The sequence below is a fragment of the Bradysia coprophila genome, unplaced genomic scaffold (genome assembly GCF_014529535.1).
Source record: "Bradysia coprophila strain Holo2 unplaced genomic scaffold, BU_Bcop_v1 contig_138, whole genome shotgun sequence".
Lineage (NCBI taxonomy): Eukaryota > Metazoa > Arthropoda > Insecta > Diptera > Sciaridae > Bradysia > Bradysia coprophila.
The window spans coordinates 7,859,992-7,883,106 of NW_023503409.1; the positions used below are offsets into that span (position 1 = coordinate 7,859,992).

The window sequence follows — 23,115 nt, forward strand, 5'->3', positions numbered from 1 at the left end:
TAAGAATGTTATTCCATCACAATCTCAAAATTCTTGATTGTCGACAACAGAAGTTAAAGATGTAAATAATTTAAGAGACTCAGAATGCCAGCATGTAGTATTTCAGTCAGTTTTTTTGTCAGATTGAAAAGTCGGAACAGAAAAAAATAGAAAGTTTTCCTTTAAGTTCGTAGCTACTGAACAATATTTTTGTTATTATCAAATTACCTATTCAATTGAATGTTTTCCATATAATTGAACAAAATACAAAAATAGATCTCTAAAATGTACAACAAAAAATCGTAAATAAGTTTTACTATAAAAATATTGTTCAATTAATCAGCTCAACGGTGCGGCTATAAGCAAAATATCTAATAAATAATTGGATTTTTCAATTGAAATTAATTAAATATTCAACGTATCGCAACGCCAAGAAACAAAAAGAATTTTGTTTACTTTACGTACTTGAACAGTTATTGCAGCGAAATCGATATTTTAATTTTCTACACATTAAAAAAAATGATTTCTGTTTCACAGTGTTTTACAGCAAAAATTTTTATTTTAAACTTCAAGGAAAAATAATTATGCAACCCGATATTTAATACAAGCAAAATAAATTATAACATTTTTTTTTGAGTGAATTGATGTGCTAAGGTCAAATTGTTCGGTTGTTATTTGGCTCGGATTTATTTCTGAAAAAATTGATTACATTTCGTAAATGCCAGTGGATATAATCATCATCATCCTAAGATGATACAATTGTGAAGTGAATCATAAAATTAACGAATATAAGTGAACTCTCAGCCAGGCATTCATTTGCCAAGTGAAAGCAATCAACAGAAGGATACACTAATTACGGATATACCTTAAAGATGGTCATGTCAGTGTATCGTACACTTAAATCCAAATCTGGAACATATAAAAGGAGACGTGACAGGAGGTGAGTGATTTCATCATAATGGCTAATCAGGATAAATATTTAATTGTTAAGAATGTGTTCGCACGTTCTAGAGGGATTAGGTGGGAATACACCTCGATCATTTTATTTTGCTTTTACCTCAGCAAAATGTGTGTTTAAACAAATGAAGTAACAAATTTAGCATCAATCTTCCTTGAAGCTTGTTAGATCAAAAATGAAGTAATAGATTCGATATGTTTGCCTTGTGTGAACATTCAAAAAGTCTTTGTAAATTCTACAGTAGCTTTTGTCACGACGTATTGCAGAATTCGCACAAGCGATAAAAATCTTAGATTAGATATAAAAACTTTTCTTACATTGTATATGACGAGAAACACTTGTCAGAGTAGGATAACATATATTTTCCCTGCTATTGAACCTTTCCTAAAATATTTGAAATGGAAATGTTTTAAACAATTTCTTTAAGGCCAGGCTAAACATTTGCGATAGTACACATCTTAACCTGACCTAAACGACTTTAATTAATAAACTGACTAATTACGCAATTCCTTGCGATCAACGAAGGATTCTTTAAAAAAAATATTTTTCGAGTAACTCGGAAGCCGAAGCCTTTAGTTTTTACAAAATAAAAATTATTTTAATTTGTTAACATATGTTGATTAGATCTGATGAAGAGACTTGTTTTTATATAATATCTCTAGTGTGGTCACACACTTAATTTAGCTTGTGACAACAACAAAAAACAATAAACAAGTTGGCAAATGTTAATTTACATTCGAAAACTGAAACCCAAACTTTGTACAATTATTATTGAATATTTTGTTTGACTGAAGATGTTTCGCAAAATATTCCGACCATCCTCAATCCTATATGGAAGTAGTTCTGTTAAACCACCACTGAAAATTTCAAGTGAGAATATCTTTCAGAGTCGTTGTTTCCATCTGAGTTTTTGTAATTTATTGTCTATGTACGTCTCAATGTACTGTACAGCGTCTTAATAAATTAAATTCACACGCACTCTAATGCCATACCGCATAGTAAAAAGACTGTTACTGTGCTGTGCATGTTCATCAAACATATTTTGATGAAGATCTTACCGATAAATTCGTTGTTGTTAAGATAGTGCCGCATTATTCATTATCCAATCGGATAACGAACATCAATAATCACCAGTTGCAATTTCTGTTTACTTTCGATATAAAATTTATGAAAGTTTCACGAAAGTTCGTGTAAAGCTTTAAGAGCTTTTTTTTCAGTTCAGCTTTTGAAACAATTTTATCGTATTGTATCATGGATCAATGGGTCATGTTTCGACTAATTACAACTGAATGAAACTCGTTACATGTTGATCATTCATTTAAAGAAAAGTCTTTTGTGAGTGAACGAAATTGATGGTGAACTTTTTAGGAGTCATATAAACAGTCAGTGTATTTAACTGCAGTCGTGGTTCATTTTAATATACTATTCGGCATCGTCAAAATTAGAAATCGTTTTGAAACTTCGCTCATAACATTATCGTAATCTATTACATATCAAAACGATCATCGACGTTTTATATTTATTGCCATCATGTCATCTGAATATAATTATTTAACCGAGCCTAATACACGGAGATAAAATGTACTATGCATACACGACACGATATTGTATCCACAAACACAATACGTCACATAACATAAGAAAATATTCAAAATGCCGATTTAAAATTCGATTTTTGTGGGCTTTTGAGATATTACATTAAATTGTTTTAATTAAAAACATACAACTGGTTTGAACGATATACAATGTTTAACCGGTTTTCTATATTTACAAAAAGTTTTGGCCAATTTTCCCGTTTCTTAGCTGATATCAGAGTTATATAAGTGTGTATGGATTCGATAATATATCATTTTATAACTACGAAAATTACAATAAAATTTCGATTTTAATTTTTTGATATGCATAAGCGTGTGGAAAGATGTGTGTGAGGGCTGTGTGTATCGATACATGACCGCCAATAAAAAGTTACAATTTATGATCAACTCGCAACTTAGGCGAAAAAAAAATGTGAAATACTGAAATTGCTTTTCTTTCACCGTCAATCGCATATTGTCTGAGTCATTAAAACAATTCAGGCCTACATCCTCTATACTGCAATAGAGTTTCAAATAGTGTGAAGCTTTCGATTTGATTTCTGATCATAAAGTTCGTTTCTAAAGGGAACGTTGCATCATCGTCAATCTGTACTCAGCTTTTACATTTTTCAAATATACAAAAGACCAGCGAACAATCAAACTAATTTCATATAAAATTGATTAATTAATTTGAATTGATATTGCCATCAATAAAACATAATTGTAATTACTCTTTACGCCGTTAACATTACACTGAACTTAATAAAAAAAATTATCTTTTGTATGTGCCTACGTTTGTGCATTTTGTTTTCATTTTCGCAAACACTCAACATGTTGCAAGCACATTAAATTTCACTCTCTTTTATTATGTTTCTCTGCAGTTTTTCATTATGTTCTTTCATGCTCGTACAAGCGCCGAATCATACAACCACAACCTACACACACGTTAGTTTTGTTATTCTCTCCACCGTAAAGGGGAAAGTGAACTGACGGTTTTCAGTTTTATCTTAAAAAAAACTTTTCCTTCCATTCGTTCGGAGGAAAGCGAAGGTAAGATCACTGGTGTAAAAATGGTGTCGCTGTTGATGTTGGATTTATGTTGTATGTGTTGTATTTGATGTCAAATGACTATGGAAATTCAGAAGAGAGATAAATTGTTGTTTCAGTGCCGCTAATATGGTAACCAGTTTTTAATAAATTGCTAATTTTGTTTGTTAGGCTTTTGCGTAGTGTTAATAGCGTAATTGGCTTCAATCGACACGTTCAAAAATAGAAAATTAATTATTTCTCATTTGACTTCCTCGTTCACAGAATGCAGTACAGATAAGACTGTTGAACCGGCAAAGCAATTTTTGAACAATTTCATTTTGTTTTAATTGAAAAAAAATTTCTCGTTCTCAAAACATGAAAAATGTTACGCGAGCATTGACCACCTAACGTATAGCTCGTTATCGTTATACATTCATTCATTATCACTCATTACAATGCAATTAAAATTGCTTTCCTGAATTGAAGCTCTTATTCGACCAACACAATTTTGATCATTTTATTGGTCAACTACATGAAATGTGAATCGATATCAATTTATTACGATTTATCGTCACCTTCAATCTTACTTAATTCGTAAATGACTGCGGACACGTTAATTTATCCCACGCTGAACGAACTCCAGACGATTACATTCGGTTTGTGTTTTGAATTCGTAATACAAGCAGTAAGGGTTAGGAAGTTTTTTTTTAAACTTATTATCTTGTGTGTCAATGACTCCATGGCCAACATTCCTTATTTTACTTTTCTTTAGCATTCGTACATGTTTAGTGCTAATACAGAATTTTATATGAAAAGCTTCTTCGATAAGGAAGATTCCAATGTTGACAATTATCTAAAGCTTTCTAGAAATCTGGACTTATATCTTAGATTAACTGAGAGCTCGACTTAATAGATTGTGGGAATTGTTCTCGTCACACTCGCAAACATCAGCTATGGCGCTGCCGGCAAGTGGGTCTTTGCAAAATTTGAGGGTGATAATTCATTCAATTTCATCTTACAAATAAAACTTAAAATCAATGTAACAATCAAACACTCGAGCAACCATCCCTTCCATTTTTGTTCTACAATTCTTAATGTAAATTATGTCGGTATTCCATCCAACAATAAATAACGGTTTTTCTTCCTTTACGAATTGAATATTGAATTACATTGTGATACTAATAACACACTATTCTCAAAAGACAAAATTCTTATAAACCGATGCCATCCAAGCGACTGTGATAACAATCAGAATTTGTTTTTTGAATCGAGCCGAAAAGGCACGTCTTTCTTTATTATCTTTCGGTTGCACAAAACAAAAATAAATAAATAAAAAAAAACAATTTAGACAACGAACATTTCCAATTTGTGCTTCAACCAAAAAAAAATTTCTTTTTCCCGAAAAAATGCCGAATTCTTATTCAATGCATTCGATCATAAAACGCATACGAAATTCGTTTGCAACTCATAATGTATGATCATGCATATTAATATGCAATGATCTCTTTCTTACAATGATCATTAAATAAAAAAAAAAACATTTTTTAACCCAAGTGTATATACACGAGGAGAGTATGTACGAAATATACTGAAGAAAAAAAAAATTCACTATCTTCATATGGGTCTTCGATGGTAGGATTGAACGACCTCCTCCTACTTGATTTGTATTCAGTATGCTCGCGAAAGCTGTCGAGTGCACACCGTTTTAATAGCATTTGATGGAATATAGTCTATGGTTTTTGTGGCGCACCTTTATGAAGACTTTTTCTTATTCAATATATTGAAGTGTGTTGTGCTAAGTGCGGCAAGCTAAGCGCGCGATCTCTTTTCGCTCTATAATTTTACGTTTATTTCGTTGGAAAACATTGTGAAATCGCCAATGGTAATATTTCGAAATTTTTGAAACGAATCAAGGTGCCTGGTTGATTTTGTTTTATTTTTTGTGCATGTCCTTATGTGGATGGAACTAAAAAACAGAGTGTCGTTTTGCACAAGGATCAAGGATTAATTGGCACAGATTTTTTTATGTGTTGTACCTTGAAAACTGTATTGACAAAAAAGGATAATTCAAATTGACAATACATTTCTCCTGCGATAAATGAAAGCTTTTGTTCAAGGAAAATACCTTTACGATTACATTAATTTGTCAGCCTCGTAACAAGACTAATTTCGAATTTGTTTTATTTTATCATTGGAGTCTATTTTGATTCGTTGAATTAAATATTACATTGACTTTAATCACACCTTTCTTCAACTGTAAAACGTTTTATTATTTCTTGAACAAAAGTGAAATTTTATCAGTTGAATGAGAAATTTTTATTTTCTGTATATAGTGAACCTGTGTGTGCATTGCAAGCAGAAAAAACCAACATTGATCGGTACGAAATCGTTTCGACTGAATTAGCGTGAAAAGTTTTAGTTTCAATCTGATGGTAACAATAAATTGAAAATTAAGTGTTTCGGATTGAGAAAGAAATTATTTTGTGTATTTGTATACAAACAGACACATGATCATTACATTCGGATTATAAACAATCATTAATTGGATAAAGAGGTTTTTGCAAGCGAAAACGTTTCTGATATTTTAGGTAAGGATTTTAATGTGATGATATTTGGTTAGTTATTATTACGACGATTGAAAATTAAAAGAAATAAAAAAAAGAGTTTCAAGAGGAGCAGAAAAAAAAAACATTCATAAGAAGCTGCAATACAGCCGATGATTTGCATTTATTTTCGTGAATAACCGTTAATTAACCAGCTTCGATTATATTGACTTTGTGTCGGTGTAGACTTATTTTAGTTGGGTTACATCAGATGCCAAAAATTTTTATACCAAAAATCTTAAGGAGATAGACGACTGGCGCCCAGTCATTATTAAATTTTCATCAATTAACCTGAACAGTAGAATCTTTTTTAAATTCTTTGCGGTGCAAGTTTTTCGTTCAAGATCTTCAGCAAAGACACAAAAAAGTAAAAAAAAAGAATCCGAAGATATAATAGATTATGACCAATAAATGGATTCGAGATCGGTCACAAACCCATACTTGTAGAAGCTTGTGGTAAAATTAGGGCTCACGTTTAAAATTCTTGAGAAATTCTTTATTTTATGAGTTAGTTGTGGCTATTTAGCTAACAGATTAAAAGCGTGATGGTTTCAACATTTTACACAAAGGCACAGAATAGTACAATACAAAATAGAAAAATCTAGGACTTCATTTGTTAAATACAAACTTTTAACTCATCATATTAAGACTCTTTTCACTATTTCCTGAATGAAAAAGATTTTTTTTTATCTCACAATTCCTAAGATATCTTGGAGGTTGTTTCTAAAAATTCTGATTTTTAAATATATTGCAAAAATCAAAAGATACCACTTAAGAAGCTGTATGTTTCCATTGCTCTTTATCGTAAATCAGAATAAAAATGTTTTAGTGACCGATTCAGCAACAATTCCAAAAAATTTTCTGTTACAATATCACGCTCCTTCAACGAAACGTGTCTTATTAAAAATACATATTTAAGTCTGCGAATGGCATTAAATAATAAACAAAACAACATAATAACAATAAATATAATTTTACGACTTTCGTAATTTGTATTTTCGGTCGAACTCAAACGTTTTTTATCAATTTTTTAAATACGTTTTCGATTTTCTTCTGTGGGTGATGCTATAAAATTATTCCTGCGAATAAATCCAACTCGACATATTGCGTCAATAATTGATCGCAGCAACAAAAAGCGATGATTCGTAAAATTAGCTGCTTTGTACCAATGAAGATCGATGCGGTTTAATGAAAATGTTAGGAACCGCAATTGTGGTGGAACGAATTTTCAAAGCACTAGGGTTGTAAAGTACCTTTTCCTAACTAGTGTTGAATTATCATGAAATCATTTTTCCAACTTATGCTAAAAGGCTTTTTAGCGAACTCGATTCCAAATCTCGTTTCCGACTCGTGCTGCAAACCTCACATTTACTTAAAAGCTTATTGCATGCGTTAGGAAAAAGACTATTTGTTTTGAAGTTCAAACAAGGAACCGAAAAATTCTGAAAAAATTACGAGAAAAATTTTGAAATTTTTTGCAGAATTTTCGGGGTTTTTTTTCAAAATTTTTCAGAGTTTTCAAAATTAAAATTTTCCAAAATAAGACCTAAGTTAGTAACTGAACTTTTCATCCGCAAATAACAATTTGACGTCATGGATATTAGCCAACTTTTATTATAGGTAATCGTAATCGAAACAAGTGCTTTAATTACATATCCGAATGTTGGCATATTGTTTGTTATTACAATTTCGAATCAACTTATTACGGATAAAATAACAACAATCGAAAATGATCAATAGAAACTTAATAAGAAAATGCGGTCAACTTTTACTCCACTTACGTTTATGTCTAAAGACCAATTCTCATACCACATCATGTGGTAATGGACCATTAAAGACGATATTGTGTTTTCTTTAAAGTGCTCTCAAAGTGCTATTAACCACTTAATATCTATCAGTATGAATGATTTGAAAGATTGATTATGTTTTTTGTGCAATACACTACAATTTTCATACCTGTACCGTACCACGTACCGGGCCGAGTAGATCGTCGATCGCCCACTGATTAATGGTTATTTAATTTCTATTGTGAAATTTAGTTCACAGTTATTGATACGATAAAGTGTTGCCAGGTTTTTACGTACTTTTGGTTTCTTATTTTTCCAGTTCCAAATTTAGACTTTTATTATATCATCACAGTGAAGTTAGGTGACGCCGTTACTCACGAATATTGAACGGAAGTATTGCTGGATCCATTGTGTTTTTCAAGTCTGTCAAATTGATTAATTATAAATTGATTATGTCATGTTGTGCGCTCGGTGTGTTGTTTTGTTTTATTATATAAATTTTCCTATTGTTTATTATGAGAAACACTTTGGCTTTCTTAATTTTGAATTGTTGAGACAAAGATTTCGTGAAAAAAAAATATTTTTTTTAAAAACGTATCGATCGTGTTTGTCTTCTACAAACAACTTCTGTGTGCAAGTACATTGTTGATGAAACAAATTAATGATTGAGTCACTTCGTATAACTGAACTTTTTCAATTCTTAAGTTAATTAAAAACTCTAAAGTTGAACGACTTTAACTTCAATTTGCATAATAAAAAAAATAATGCAAAACCTAGTGGTCAACTGTCCACATCCACCCAATGGCGCGCGAATAATTCTTTTCTAAAGTTCTTAGAACCATAAAAATATGCAAATCAAAGAAAACTATAGGTTTGCATATATTTAGTCGCTGTTGTCGTCTAAATTTTGGATGAACGCACTAATGGCATTGGTCTGTTGGACACTGCTGGCTTTTAATTTATTATTATTCCGGTAACGTAGAAAACAACTTAAAACTATTAAGAGATTATGGAACTATAACAGTAACGAAATTTAATTAGTTTTTTGTTGGTGAAATATTTTGTCAGCAAAATCCGAAAGTCATTTTGTGAGTTCAAACAAATTTCTGCGTTTTTCCATCACTAATTCCATAAATTAATTAAAAACGACGATGGAATGGGTTGTATGCAAAACGCTTCCTTGACTATTTTTTTTTTCTTCAATGAATGTTCCCTTGAACTCTTAATACGAAATACTGTTTCGATTGAATATCTCTTTGAACGTGTATGACTCAATTCAAATTCCGTTAATGGAGTGTATAGGTCTTTGAACTGTTTCATAACAAAACAACAGAAATTAATTACTTTCTACATTGTCTATTTATTTGGTCAAAGTACATGCCAAATGACCATAAACTTACCCAATATTTACCTAATGTTTCTCGCTTGAAAACTTAAAAGTGTTGGCAAATATCATTGAACTTTGATTTCAATGTTTTCTTTGCAACATTCAGTTTTATACTTCGACACCGTTGAAATCTATATATAAATATAAGCGCCCGATTGTTCCTATTTATAAATTGAAACATTTCTCAGAAATTATATTTTTGATAATTTTAACGCCAAATCGAACACAAGTCATACTCCTTGGTTCTGGTATAATAAAACGTTTTGCAACGAAAAATATTTATTATTAATCATTAACTTTATATGTACTTAATTGCATCTACAGATATATATTTGATCGTAGGTGTGAGCTGTTAATCATGAGCACGGTTTCGTTATAGAGTAATCAGTGGGAAACAGATTTTGTACAACGGTTGGGGATTTAATTTTCGTTGGGTTTTTCGAAGATTCATAGGTTAACATGGTTCTAATTATGGTGCGGTTGATGATGTCGTTACGATAGCTTTGAAACAAAGGTTGAATGATAGTTAGGCTCAGACTGGTCATACTTAAAATAAAATTTGAAAAATCGATTTCACAGCATTGCCCGAGCGGCCGTTGGGTAGCCAGTTCGGATCTATGAAAGCTCAATGAAAGAGGAATGGAAAGTCATCTGAATATGGTTTTCTATCTCTGATAGAATTTTTAAATTTGACATCAAGATGCACTGCACAATTTTTCACTAGGTCAAATTTGGAAGAAAATCTCACCTTCTTCTCAACTAACATATTATATCATCTTAACTGGTCATCATATAGTCATATTGGCGTCATAGTTAAAAATCGTGTCAAAGACATTCAAACAATAAATTTTTGTTGGCCATTTTTTGCACTTAAAAACATTGTCATAAACAAGCCATCAAAACTTTTAACATTCTGGGATTATGTACAGTTACTTCAAAGTAGCGATGAATGTCAGCTTTGTAGAATGCACGTACGAAGGAATGGGTTTTCTTTACATTACTAGAATCTTTAATTCGTCATTTATATCTATTTTCGACCGGAATCAACAAAAAGCAAAAATTTATTTATTGAAACATTTCCTAGACACAGTTTTCAAGTGAATACTAATTTGACGAACATATTCAACCAGAAAAAAAAATGAAAGAATTCGAGGTATTAAAAAAAACGACTACTCCATGACAATAAAGTAATTTTATTAAATAAAAAAAGATTCTTAAAGGAACATTCTGTGTACACATCGAATGACAACTACGGTTCCAAGTTCCGATTACCATTTCTGATTGTAAAACGTGTGATTCTTGGAACGATAGAGCATTGATACGTACGACTTCTTGTGTTGAAAATTGTTTAAATTTGAATAAATAAATAGAATACCACACATAAAATGAATTTGGCATTTAAATATGCAATATTCTGCGGTTATTTTATGCTGTTACGCTGATGCAAAGACAAGGTATATATGTTTGACACCTATCTGAATTCATTCAGGTTTAAAATTGAAGAAGGTTTTTTTACTTTCGTCTCTCGACGAATGTTATAATATGTTGCAAATACACTGCATGACTCTATATGTGTATATATGTTATGATTTATAAATGATGTATTTATTCGTGTAATGTCAGGTAGCTCTTTCGGAAGCTTATAAGCTTATCATTAAATCTCATTTAGTTTAGTCTTCGTTAGGCAGAATTAAGAAAAAATATTATTTTTTTTTTTGATTTTTCGAGTTGAATTTTTTGTGTTATTTGCTCAACATGGCGCAACGTAACGAAATTATGTACAATGTAATGTGTACTATACATTATAATGTGCAATTAATTACTTGTATAGGCGCAAATAATTTTGGTATGACATGTGGAGTTGTGCAAAAATCGCTTCTATGCTTTTTTTACTGTCGACAAGTCATACGGATTTGTGCTAGGCAACATCATTAAGAAGCTCTTTCAACTTTACCATATTTTTTCTTCGTCTTAAAATTTATTTTCTTCTTTTGGGGTCAATTAGTTGTGATGTTTTTCGGTTGAAGAGAGAGATAATAAAATTTTATAATTATCGTAACATGCTAATGTATAATTATATATTGATGGAAGCGTCCGCTAAGCTCACATAACCGAAAATTTTGTTATTACATTTTAGATTTGACTTAAACTGACATAACAAAATATTTTTGTAATTTAAACTTTTTTTTTGCGTGCAGCACCTGACGAAATATATATTTTTTGTTTGACACACGAACTGTTGCTTTACCAATGCAATGATTGATTACGTTGAAAGTTATATAAGTTATATTGTCATGTTACAATACATCTATGTAAAGTTTAGAGTTGGTGATTTCTTTAACAATTTACTACGAATACCGCTTTTTAGCGACCTTGTTCAACCGTAGGTAAAATTCTAAATATCTGATTAATTGAAAAATTGTTGCAAAAAAATTCATCGATTTGACACAACGTTTGTCTGAATTTAAAAATAATTTATTGGCAGACTGACATTACTGAACGGCCATATATAACCTTAACAATTCACAGGTTCAATTTCCAAAACCGCAAACATGGTTTTAGAAAAGCATGGCGAAGTTTAAATTTAACCGTTTCTTACAGGGCCTATTTTGTCGAAAATATTTTAACGAATTTTCTTCAAAAATTTTCAAAATTTCTGGAAAAATGTCACGAAAATTAAAGAAAATTCAGGAAAATTCGAGAAAACTTTTCTATAAAATAGGCCCTCGTCTCTTGCGTTGTGTATTGAATTGACACGAGCTCCCATAATTCCCGTCAAAACTACATTCGGTCTGCGTATGAATTACCTCCAAAATATAAAAGCTTTTCTACTGTTCATCATGTTTATTAATGTGTTACCGTCCAATGTACCTCCCACGACGTTTCCTAACTGCATAATCGTTCTAGGTTTGAATACGATTGACGGTTGTATATAATATGAAGTCATTTCAAACGATTGTCGTGAATATTTTGCATTTCAAAGGAATCTCTGACTCTTGTTTACAATAAAAGATTTTTTGGGGAGCTTAAAAGATACCTGAAATATATGAACTATAAACAATACGACTAACAACAATTCTTTTAAAAGGAAACCGCTCTCAAGGCAGATATTGACATTTTCATTGTAATACGATTTTAATATCTGAACAAAATTTTTAAAGCCACACAATACTTAGTTTGGTATATAAAGACGAATTGTTTCTTCAACAAGGTATCCACCAGTAGTTTTTAAATGTAAATCAATCTTTATTGCAGTTTTATATTATTGTAATACGTCAAGTCCACATTTTATGATAGTCGAAGCGTTTTATTTATAAATATATAATTCCTAGCGTATATACATAACATGCTAAGCCTGGCATTTTCTTCATCTTCTTTTTTTTTGTCCGAACAGGAAGATTAAAATATTATGTCTTCCCATACTTTATCATGGTTAAATTGGTCGCATGAAAAAAACGCATCATTTTGATTGTAATCAATTGATATATAAATGTCGTTAAATTTAAATCAAATTTAATCTGTTCGAACAAATCAATTTGAATGGAAATTGCATTTTAAATTGATATTCGTCTGAAGTATGGTAGCCAAGTCTTTCATTTATTTATTTATTTTTTTCCATTTCATTACAAAATCAACATCTCTACCTTATAATAATATGCTGTTTACCATGCTGCAAGCGTATGTTTAAGTAAACAAATTTTACTGTGGTTGAAATACAAAACTTTTCATTGAAATTATAAATTAAATTAACATAAATACAATTTCTAATACACACCGCATTCATTGCTGGATCGATGATGATGGTGGATTTCACCAAAAATTATCGACTTTTTGCTTCTTTGAAATTTTTGTGTGTTGCATCAAGGTGTATTGACTTTTGAGTGTGAATACGATTTTTTTATTTATTTCATTCATCTGATTTGTTGTTAATTATCGTGTCATACGAATGGTAATGACATATATATAAAGTGGCAATTAATGCAAACAAAGCAATGAAATGATTCAAAATTTTAAAAATTCTGTTAAGAGGCATCGACTCTCAGCAAAAATTGTAGCCTACATTTGTACGTTTCGTATTGTACTATCGCTGATATCTTTTCATCGGAAAACTCTTTGATAGACGACAATAACGAACACGAATAAAAAATAGATTTTTTGGCAGTTTCACCATTACTGACAAAAGTAATTTTGCCTAAATTTACATAAACTGTTGACTCTTCACAGGGCTCATTTTCACAATTTTACAAAAATGATTCTATCATCGAAAATAAAATACGAAACGCACAAATGTAGGCTACTCTTTTAGCTGAGCATTGATGCATCCTATGTACCCGGGTGGTACACCTGTCATACCACAGGTGATCCTGCTGGATCCTGGTGGGATCCTGCAGGATCTTGCTCAATTAGGCTGGATCCCATGCGTAGAAAAAAGTGTTTCATAGGGTTAAGAGGAATCATCACTTGGAAAACTTGTAGCCTACATTTGGGCTCAAATTAATTTTGCACTAGCATCCTTTTTGGAAAAAGTAAAAACATCGTTCGGTGTTGAAATGTGTTAGTTTTGAAAAAAAAAATTGAGCCCAAATGTAGGCTACAAATTTTCCGATGGAATGTGCCTCTTAATGCCTTGGATGCACACTTTCGCATTTTCTTATTTCTAAGTGACGCATCCTATAACGACCAAAAGTATAACGAGCAGCACAATGATCGAGATACTTACTAGCACGCAGCACATATAGACCTACCATCTATGATAAATCCTACCCAAGCATCAAAGTCCAATTTCTATAAACAGGTCACAAATTTCATTCTAGTTTTATTTATTTATGCTAGTTTTTCAATCCTGAGAGCCTTAAACAAATTTTTGTCGTTCCGGTAAACCCCGTTAAAAAGTCCAATTATATTAATGAAGAATGTGACAAAATGGCGTATTTGAATTCAATTTACTTTATCCAATGTCAATATCAATGAGGAACAATACAGCTAGGACATGCCAACACTACACACGGAGAGAAGGAAAGAAAAAATGAAAAGAATTTCCGCGACAACAAAAATTAATTTCATCTTGTTCTTTTCGCAATACGAAAAAAAAAATCCAATAAATTATTAAAGAAACATTAAGAAAACCCACAATGTCCATTAACCGTCTCAAATCAGATAACGTACTTTATATCCGTTGACACCACCAGTGGACATTATTCTTCCATTGTCTGAAATTTATGACCTAACAATAGCACACGCAAAATCCATCGAAAAGATAAATAGAAAATGGTTAATTCAGCGATAGGTTACAAAGTTTAAAGTAATATATGTTTTGCGCTTGTAAAGTGGAGTTACAAATGTTATCTGAAAATACGATCTTGTTGATCCTACACTATGCTTTTTTTAAAAGACATTTTTTCGAATGTAAAACATAATCTCAAAACTATTGTCTTTACCCAGTATGCCTGTTGTGGTATAGCTATAGTTGAAAATAAATATTACGTTGATAATCAGCATTGATATGTCGTCGATTCAAATGGTGCCGTAATTTAGTTTGGTTTGGAATATAAATGGTGTTCCTCAATTAAAAACTATTTTCTGCCAATTAAAATACTTTTCTGAAAATGAATCGACCCATACACATTTCCTCATAAGATTTTTTTTTTGCATTCATCAGATCGTACACACTGCAATTTATGGTTTGATTTCGTGTAAGCGCCAAATTTTCTATGGTGATTTTAATGGGATACACACGCGACCTTTTATTTATTTTTTAAATTAAACTTTTTTTTCCACAAGCTTGTGAAGTAAAATTAATTAAAATCGCATTCAAATTATTCATGTAAGATAATGGCCTTTTTCTCGTTAAAGCTTTCCATCATGGTGGCCGTAATTACAATAATTATTTTAAAGACGGAAAAATAAACGAAATGAAATCGCAATAGGTTTCAATAGGTTCAGTTAAACGAAATTATTATATTTAATTAATCTGAAAACTCTTCCTATTTCTACAAAAAAAAAGTATCTAAAACATCTGAAGATAATGAGCTTACGTGAAGCTTTCAATAAAGTCTCGCCATAAAATTGGCTCAGCGTTCATGTTCCAACGAAAATTTTACTATTGAAAACATCTATTGCTTGATCAGTGTTTTCGGCTCTTTGTTGAAAGTTGAAAGTTCAATTAGTCATTTAATATTTATTTGAATAGCTGAACCTCCTAACGTTCAATGTGTACAAAATGCTTTTTTTAACAACAACAAAAAAATAATTGCGAAAAAGTCCTAGGTACATTGCAAATATAATATTTTAAAAACAGAAATTATTCACGGATTTTGCATTCTCTTCATGATCTATTTTCACACAACTGTGAGAGACATAATTTATATTGTTGTTAAATTACATCACCTTCTTAATATTACCTACTCGTTCTTACCATTTCAGTAATTTTTTTTTATATTCTGCAGTACGTGTATATGTGTCTGTATAAATAGTTGTATACGCTTTGTAAAATATGGTATTCTTAGGCATAAAATATATTTTTTGAAAAAAAAAAGAAGAGAGAATATTCACTCACATATTTAGTGCCTATGATCATCAAAACAACACAACACAGAAAATAGTAACATCATTTCATTTCAGCAAATATCATAAACTTAAATAATAATAACATTCAAAACCGTAAACATTTTATTATTATAAATTATTGATTTTTACAATCCCACCGCACCAATCTACATAATTTTTTCTTCTTCTATTCGAATAAGGCATAAAACAAATTCAATTGAAATGCGCCTGTTCGTTTTTTTCGTCTTTAAAACATTTCATTGTTCAATTTCATTCACTACATTTTAATGTTAAGAAGATCTGAACTTCTTGCAAATGCAAAACTTTAAATAATAAATTTATAAATTGGCATTAAAGATGCTGAATGTTGCATAATTCCATGAAGGAGAGGCTTCACTCGTCGATTATTATAATATTGGAACATTTTGAGCAGTGACTAATCAGAATGCGACTGTTTGTTGCAACCTATATTTAGATATCAATTTGAATATAGTTAATGTAAAATTCATAATCATGTTCGGTCGCATAACTGTCGATTATTTCAAGAGACATGACAAAACACACACAAAAATCGTCCAACAATTTTTTTTTTTAATTTTGTTTGATGAGTTGATCGTACTGTTTGCATTTTTCGTTCATATTTCATCATTTTATTACGAAACGAAACAAGAAGAATGGAACAACCAAAATAGTGTAACTACTTTGGAGCATCTAATTAGCAAGATCAAGTAGATAAATTTCCATTCATCAACTCTTTGTAAAATGGAACACCAAGATAAGAAATCTATTCAATCGTATGCCATATATATAAGCAATGGGTGACGATACTTCAACTGAAATCAAATCAAATGTCTTTCGCTCTTTCGTCAATCATTTAAATAAAAAAACGGTCGGTGATTGTAAGTGTTACACAAAATCAATTTTGAAAACCCACTTGCTTTGACGAATACACAATTAATTAGAATGCCTCATTGCTCATCGTAAAATCTAACTGCTTTGCTAGCTGAGCCTTTTGAAATTTCAATGTGTCAGTACATTACCATTCGATTTATTAATTCGAAACTTAACTACGAATGAAACTGAAATAAAAACCCTGCTTGCATTGCTTGCCATTGTTTAATTTGAAATGAGTATACACATAACATTGTACGATGGATGGGTTATGATGACTCTCGATGGAAAATGCAAATGTTGATCTTAATTCAGTACATTGAGCACACGGTGTTCATCGTTTATTATAGTTAACATGTATTACATTTTGGTATCGGCAATTAATTTTTCAATTTTATAATTATTGTTCTTTTGTTCTCTTGCAGCCTTGGCCCATTGGAAACTCTGCCACGCGAGATGGTTTCGCGTCGAAAAATATTGTCTCGATCTAGAGATGATCTAAATCTAGAACAACAATACCACCTTCAACAGCAAGAAGATGAGGAGGATATATGGTATATGAGAGATAAGCTTTATAAGGTAAGTTTTAGCTGGTTTTGAGATTATTATTGAAAAACATTTTTTTAGAAAAGAAAATGATTTCTGTTTTGTTTCAAGAAAGATTTCATGATTCAAATACTGAAAAGCACTCAGGTTATTTAATCAGGGAAAATGTTGCGAAATTTTGTTGTTTTTTTTAAATAAAACTGAAAAAATAAACAATGGAAAAAGACCATTTTTAATGTTATGAAAAAGTTTTTAAAAACCATTGTATTCATTATTATGGCACACAGAATGATGAAATGAAACATGTCGTGTGTTTCTGTACTGTACAGCAGTCATTGATTGGGGATTTAGCTTTTTTTTGTTTACGATTTTTGTTTTGTTTCGTTTTTTTATTATTATTATTTTGCTGTTTCACAAATTCACAATCAACGGAATAATTGATGTAAAATGAGTATGTAACGAAAGCTGGCAATTTTAATGACACATTAAAATCTGCTCTCAGTATAGATTTGGTGTATATGGTATACGATTTCTTTTACTATAGTGCACAACAGCTTCTATTTCGAAAATCAACCAAAAATTTATCGAGTCAAAAATTAGACATCATCTTCTTCTTATTATTATTATTATTATTATTAAATCCAATTGAATACTTAAACTAATGAAGTAAAAGATATAAGTATTGAGCAGAATCATTGTGTATGGTCAATCCTATAATGCATAACGACATCCCCATATCCTAAGGAACAATTCTAATGTGGAATTTTTTCTTATTGTCTTATTTGCAGGGCCTAAATAGGCTATTTTAAAGAATTAAATTCTTAAAAATCGTAAAATATTCTTAAAAATCCCAAAACATTTTGGTAAAATGCAAAAAAACATGACAATCGATCTTAGGACTGAATGTAGAGCCGAATCGCCCATGGGCAAAGTGGCCCTGAATATATCAAAATTACAAATATTTTGTAAACGGGTTCATGGTGTATACTTCTCGCCAATCTGTTCTTGACTCACCAGCACCGGTTGCAGTGTCTGCACTGACTTCGTGGGCTATGTGGATGCGTTTAAACAGTCCATTCAAAAATATTAGAAAAGTGGTTTCAGGTACATCGTCGACTGGGACATGCCAGGTATGCTGACAGTACTTGAGCTCCACTACAGCCTCACACCACAAGCTAAACATAATCAACTGTCTGTCAGGAAATATTAGGAAAAGTCTGAAAGGACAGATTTTTAATGGTAGGACATCTTGGCAGGAACGGGCAGGAACACCTTTTTGACCATTGGCACCTTTGGGAGTTTTGTAGAGTTTCTCAATTTTTCACGATATCACCATCGGAAACACAAAGTCGATTGGGGAGACATCTTCTGCGACACCTCGGACCCCTATATGACTAGATAAAATTTTCGATTGTCTATATTTTCTGCTATCACGGACTTTACAAGCCTAAAAATTCGATATACCCTATATGGAATCGTCTATATGAACGAACACTACGGAAACTTATTTTTAAAAAAATACCACTACCGTTTGCAGAAGGTAATCTCAAGAATTTTCTCAAAATTTTTGGTATTACAAAAAAAAGTATCCCGAATTTATGTTTTAGACGTACATGCACATCTGGTGTTGATGATGGCGAAACATCACCAGATAAATTTCTCTTAAATCTGTCAGTGTGTTTTTTTTCATCAAATTTTAATGAGTTTTTTCATTGTAAATACTTTCATTTCACTGGTTGCCTCATTTTTTATGTAGACAATTGAGCCAGCCGACATAAATTAGACATTTTTTTTTCGTTTAAAGCAATCACATTATTAGTCGTTTGAAATGCTGATATCTCTTGTTAATTTTTCATTTTATTGTGAAAATTTTTTAGTTAATGGGTACTTGTTTGTCTTACCTTGAAATTTAAATTGGGTTAGTGAGGTCCTGAGGCAATGTTATCGAAAGTCCAGAAAATTTCCATCAACTGTGTCATACCATCGTCGTTTTTGCGACACTTTAAACCTTTAACTATTCAGTCTCACTGCACTGAGCAACATTCGGAAGAAGCTACAAATTTCAACACAAAAATATTTTTGAAATTTTCCATTTCGATTCACAATTTGGGTCGATTGATATTCCCATATTAACATCATTGCAAGATGAACAAAAAGTAGAATTCTATCTTTATATGTGGCTCCTGTCAAGCATTACAGCAGACACAATTTTTCTCTTTTGCATATCGAATTGCATTAAATAGACACACAAAAAATATGAAATATTCAAATATTTATGATTATTTTGTAATAAAACGATTTGTAAATATAATTTCTTATGTGAAACGAGCGAACGAACATAATCTTTTCAATAATTGTGTTGAAATGATGTTAGATGGGATAAACGGTTAAGCGGTGCATAAATAAGTTAGATTAATAACTTTTTATGAATTAAGGTGTGCTTACATGACATTTAATTATTTTTGTGAATGTTAATTGCTCACTACAACAGTCAAAATTGTAGAAGTGTCCATTAAGAAATTGACGGTGTGTATCCATTAACAATTTGTTATCCATTAAAATTGAGCTCTGATGGTTTGAAAGTTGAAAAGATATAATGGTTTTGACCGCATATTGAGGTGCAATGCAATCATGTCGCCCCAGTTGTCCGGCTTGTAAGTATGAAAATAAATCTTATTTTCCTTTGAAATACAAAAGGGCCTTGACGTCAGTTTTACGATTTTAATATTCAGTTTTCTAATAGAGCTTTATGAAACTGTAAGAAAACTCGAAAAATAACCTGACGTGGTGGTGACCTGAGTTGTCATTTTGGAATCAGGATTGACATGTATCTTCCACCATTCCTCCATTTCCGCACATTTTAAGCAAAATATTCTGCCGCTCCACACTCAAAAGATTGATACAAAATCTTTTACTTCATTAGTTTTAAGACACATTTTACCTTTCTATCTTTACTTTAAAGGTACATTTGCCATTTGAAATCTACACTTCTAGTCCAACATTTTTAATCTTCACAAACTGTTGAAACATTCAATCCAATCAGTACTGCGACACATGTTATAGTTGTAGTCGATCGTTCGACAAGAGCACATAAAATTATGCTGCTTGTAAGGCTCGGAACGGGTCGGGTTCGGTCAGACCGGAACCCGAACTTGATTTAACCCGAACCTGAAAAATTATTTCGGGTTCAACCCGAACTTGACCCGAACTTGAATTTTCGATTTCGGGTTTAACCCGAACCTGACCTGAACCCGAAATTGTTCAACCCGAATTTGACCTGAACCTGAATTTTCAATTTCGGGTTCGACCCGAACCTGAACTGAACCCGAAATTTTAAATTTAATCAGGTCGGGTTCGGGTAACCCGAAATTTTGAGCGTTTATTACACTAAAAAAAGTCAAAAATTTCGGGTTACCCGAACCCGACCTGATTAAATTTAAAATTTCGGGTTCAGTTCAGGTTCGGGTCGAACCCGAAATTGAAAATTCAGGTTCAGGTCAAATTCGGGTTGAACAATTTCGGGTTCAGGTCAGGTTCGGGTTAAACCCGAAATCGAAAATTCAAGTTCGGGTCAAGTTCGGGTTGAACCCGAAATAATTTTTCAGGTTCAGGTCATGAATCCGGTTCAGGTCAACCTGAACTAAAACAGGTCAACCCGAACCCGTTCCGAGCCTTAGCTGCTTGAAACCGTGAAGCTTTTTGTCAATTAATGAAGCTGATGCTTACTTCGATATTACCGATCTATACACAGTAAATCAACAAATAAGAAACAATACTCTGAACGTGCGTACGCACTTTTTTTGTACAAAATTATCAGATACTCTAGTGTGAATTTAAATAAATTAGCTAATGTGTACTAATGCCCAATTTCTTAACAATATTAAAATAGCATAAAAAATCAATTGTACACGTATACATGCTCAACCGAAAAAAAAACTTCTTAATTAACCAGCAATCTACTTAAAAATCAAACCGTACAATGAATGTCATAACCTTTACAGCAAATTCCCTCAATGCTTTAAAAACATTTCGATAGAATACGAAAACTTGCGTGTCTAAATGGATTTGTTTAAAATATCTCCGTGTCGATTCTTGCAACTGACTATACACCAAAAAAAATGCGTTTCGTAAGATCGGTTCTGTTTTATAATTAACTCGTATATTCGATCATAAAGCGCTTTTTTGCACAGTTAGTGTACTTCTGCACATTATAATTATTAATTAGGAGCCGAATGAACAGAGTTTTGTATTTGCGTTCAGTAAACACGCGAAATAACTTTATTATAAAAAAATAATTTTTGTGAAACGTTTTTAATGTTTTAATATACCTGGATTTTAAACAAAAACCCACTTTGACTACCTAAATGGACACCTTGGAACCTCGATTAAATTATGTCATTAAAAATGTGTAAACTTTTCACAAAAAAATAATTTTCATTCTCAATTTTATCCTCCAATTTATATAATTAAGACCTCTTTATAACGATCATGTTTAGACGGCAATTTTGTAAACAATCTTGCGAAATTTTTACCATTTTATGTGGTAAAATTGATATGACACCGAAAGACACTTTTTAATAAGTAAAAAAATTAGCGTTTCGTTATGAAACAAATAAAAAAAATTGTGTGGCAGTTGAGGTTTGCTATTAGGAAAACCTGATAATTATATTAACGACCTATGCGTCAAAGAAATGCTAGAAAAAGCTAATTATCGGTGCTTGGTGTTCTTTATTAAAATAGGTGCCTAGGTCAAACATTTTTAAAAGATTTAAAAAAAAAGCTTCAATCTTTTAGAAATGACCAGCGTGTAGCGAAATAATTATTAAAAAATCTTCTACGTCTTCTTGTTAAAGCTACAGAGACCTTTTGATACAAAATCTTTTACTTCATTCCTTTTAACATACATATTAATATATACCTTATACCATGCCAAACGGTGTTTATTTCTGTTGTTGCCGGCGACAACAGGTGGTTAGCCGTTATTCTGATAGGTTCTGTTATTTCTTGTCGGAATTATTCGGTAATAAGTATTTATATCTAACCGCATAATACTAGTAACGATTCAGAATAGACTAATGACTACGAGTTCATGACGTATTTTAAACAAATAGCTTCAAGTCTACTAGTCCCGCTATCTAACAATAATACCAACAAACCAATAGAGAAGAAGTATTACTTTACCAACACGTTCTAAATACAATTAACTTGTTTTAACATCAAAAATGTGGTCGAGTTTACGTTACATTGCATGTTGTTTCGCATTCGTTTCGTTTCGTACAAAACTACTTTCATTTTTGTTGAAACGTAAAAACCATGTACACACAACTCCACCGTGTTTATACACAAGATGATTGTTAATAATTTAGTCGGTGTAAGTTGTCTCTAAGCGAATTAAAAGAAAATGTTTCGTAGATCTTTCAAATAAAAAATAAATTATATATTTTGATCGACATCTCGGGTAATACTCTCTTTTCTCAATAATCCAATTTTCAATTTATAATTTATGTAATTATGGAAGATTTACAACTGTAGTTCCTATGTCAATGCATATCAATACTTAGTCAAAGAAAAGCGAAATCTTTCAGGTCTAACTTTGTAATTTGATAGGCAATACGGAAATCCATTACGTTTGTTTACCATTATTTCTGAGTATTCTCGAGAGTATTACATTACATTAAGTATTATTATCCTACCAGAAGCGGCTAGTCATCTGGTATAGACGACGGTGACCAAAAATAAGCAAATGAGCTCTAGTTTACTAAGTTGGTTTATACATATAGCAAAATTTAAGTTTAAACAAATGAAGTAAAAGATT

At 31.4% G+C, this 23,115-nt stretch overlaps 1 protein-coding gene across 5 annotated transcripts in view; it reads left to right on the forward strand.

Moving 5' to 3' along the window:
• Positions 1-23,115, forward strand: part of LOC119073854 — a 97,783-nt gene that overhangs the window by 33,115 nt on the left and 41,553 nt on the right. The window contains exons 1-3 of one of the 5 annotated variants that reach the window (XM_037179716.1): positions 5,214-5,454; positions 5,874-6,128; positions 17,180-17,333. In XM_037179716.1, coding sequence (XP_037035611.1) covers positions 17,211-17,333 — 123 coding nt within the window. In that variant the 5' untranslated portion in view covers positions 5,214-5,454; positions 5,874-6,128; positions 17,180-17,210. Of the gene's footprint in view, positions 1-623; positions 920-5,213; positions 5,455-5,873; positions 6,129-17,179; positions 17,334-23,115 lie in introns of those variants that run through there. The other 4 variants (XM_037179715.1, XM_037179714.1, XM_037179711.1 and 1 more) reach the window with 4 other exon arrangements.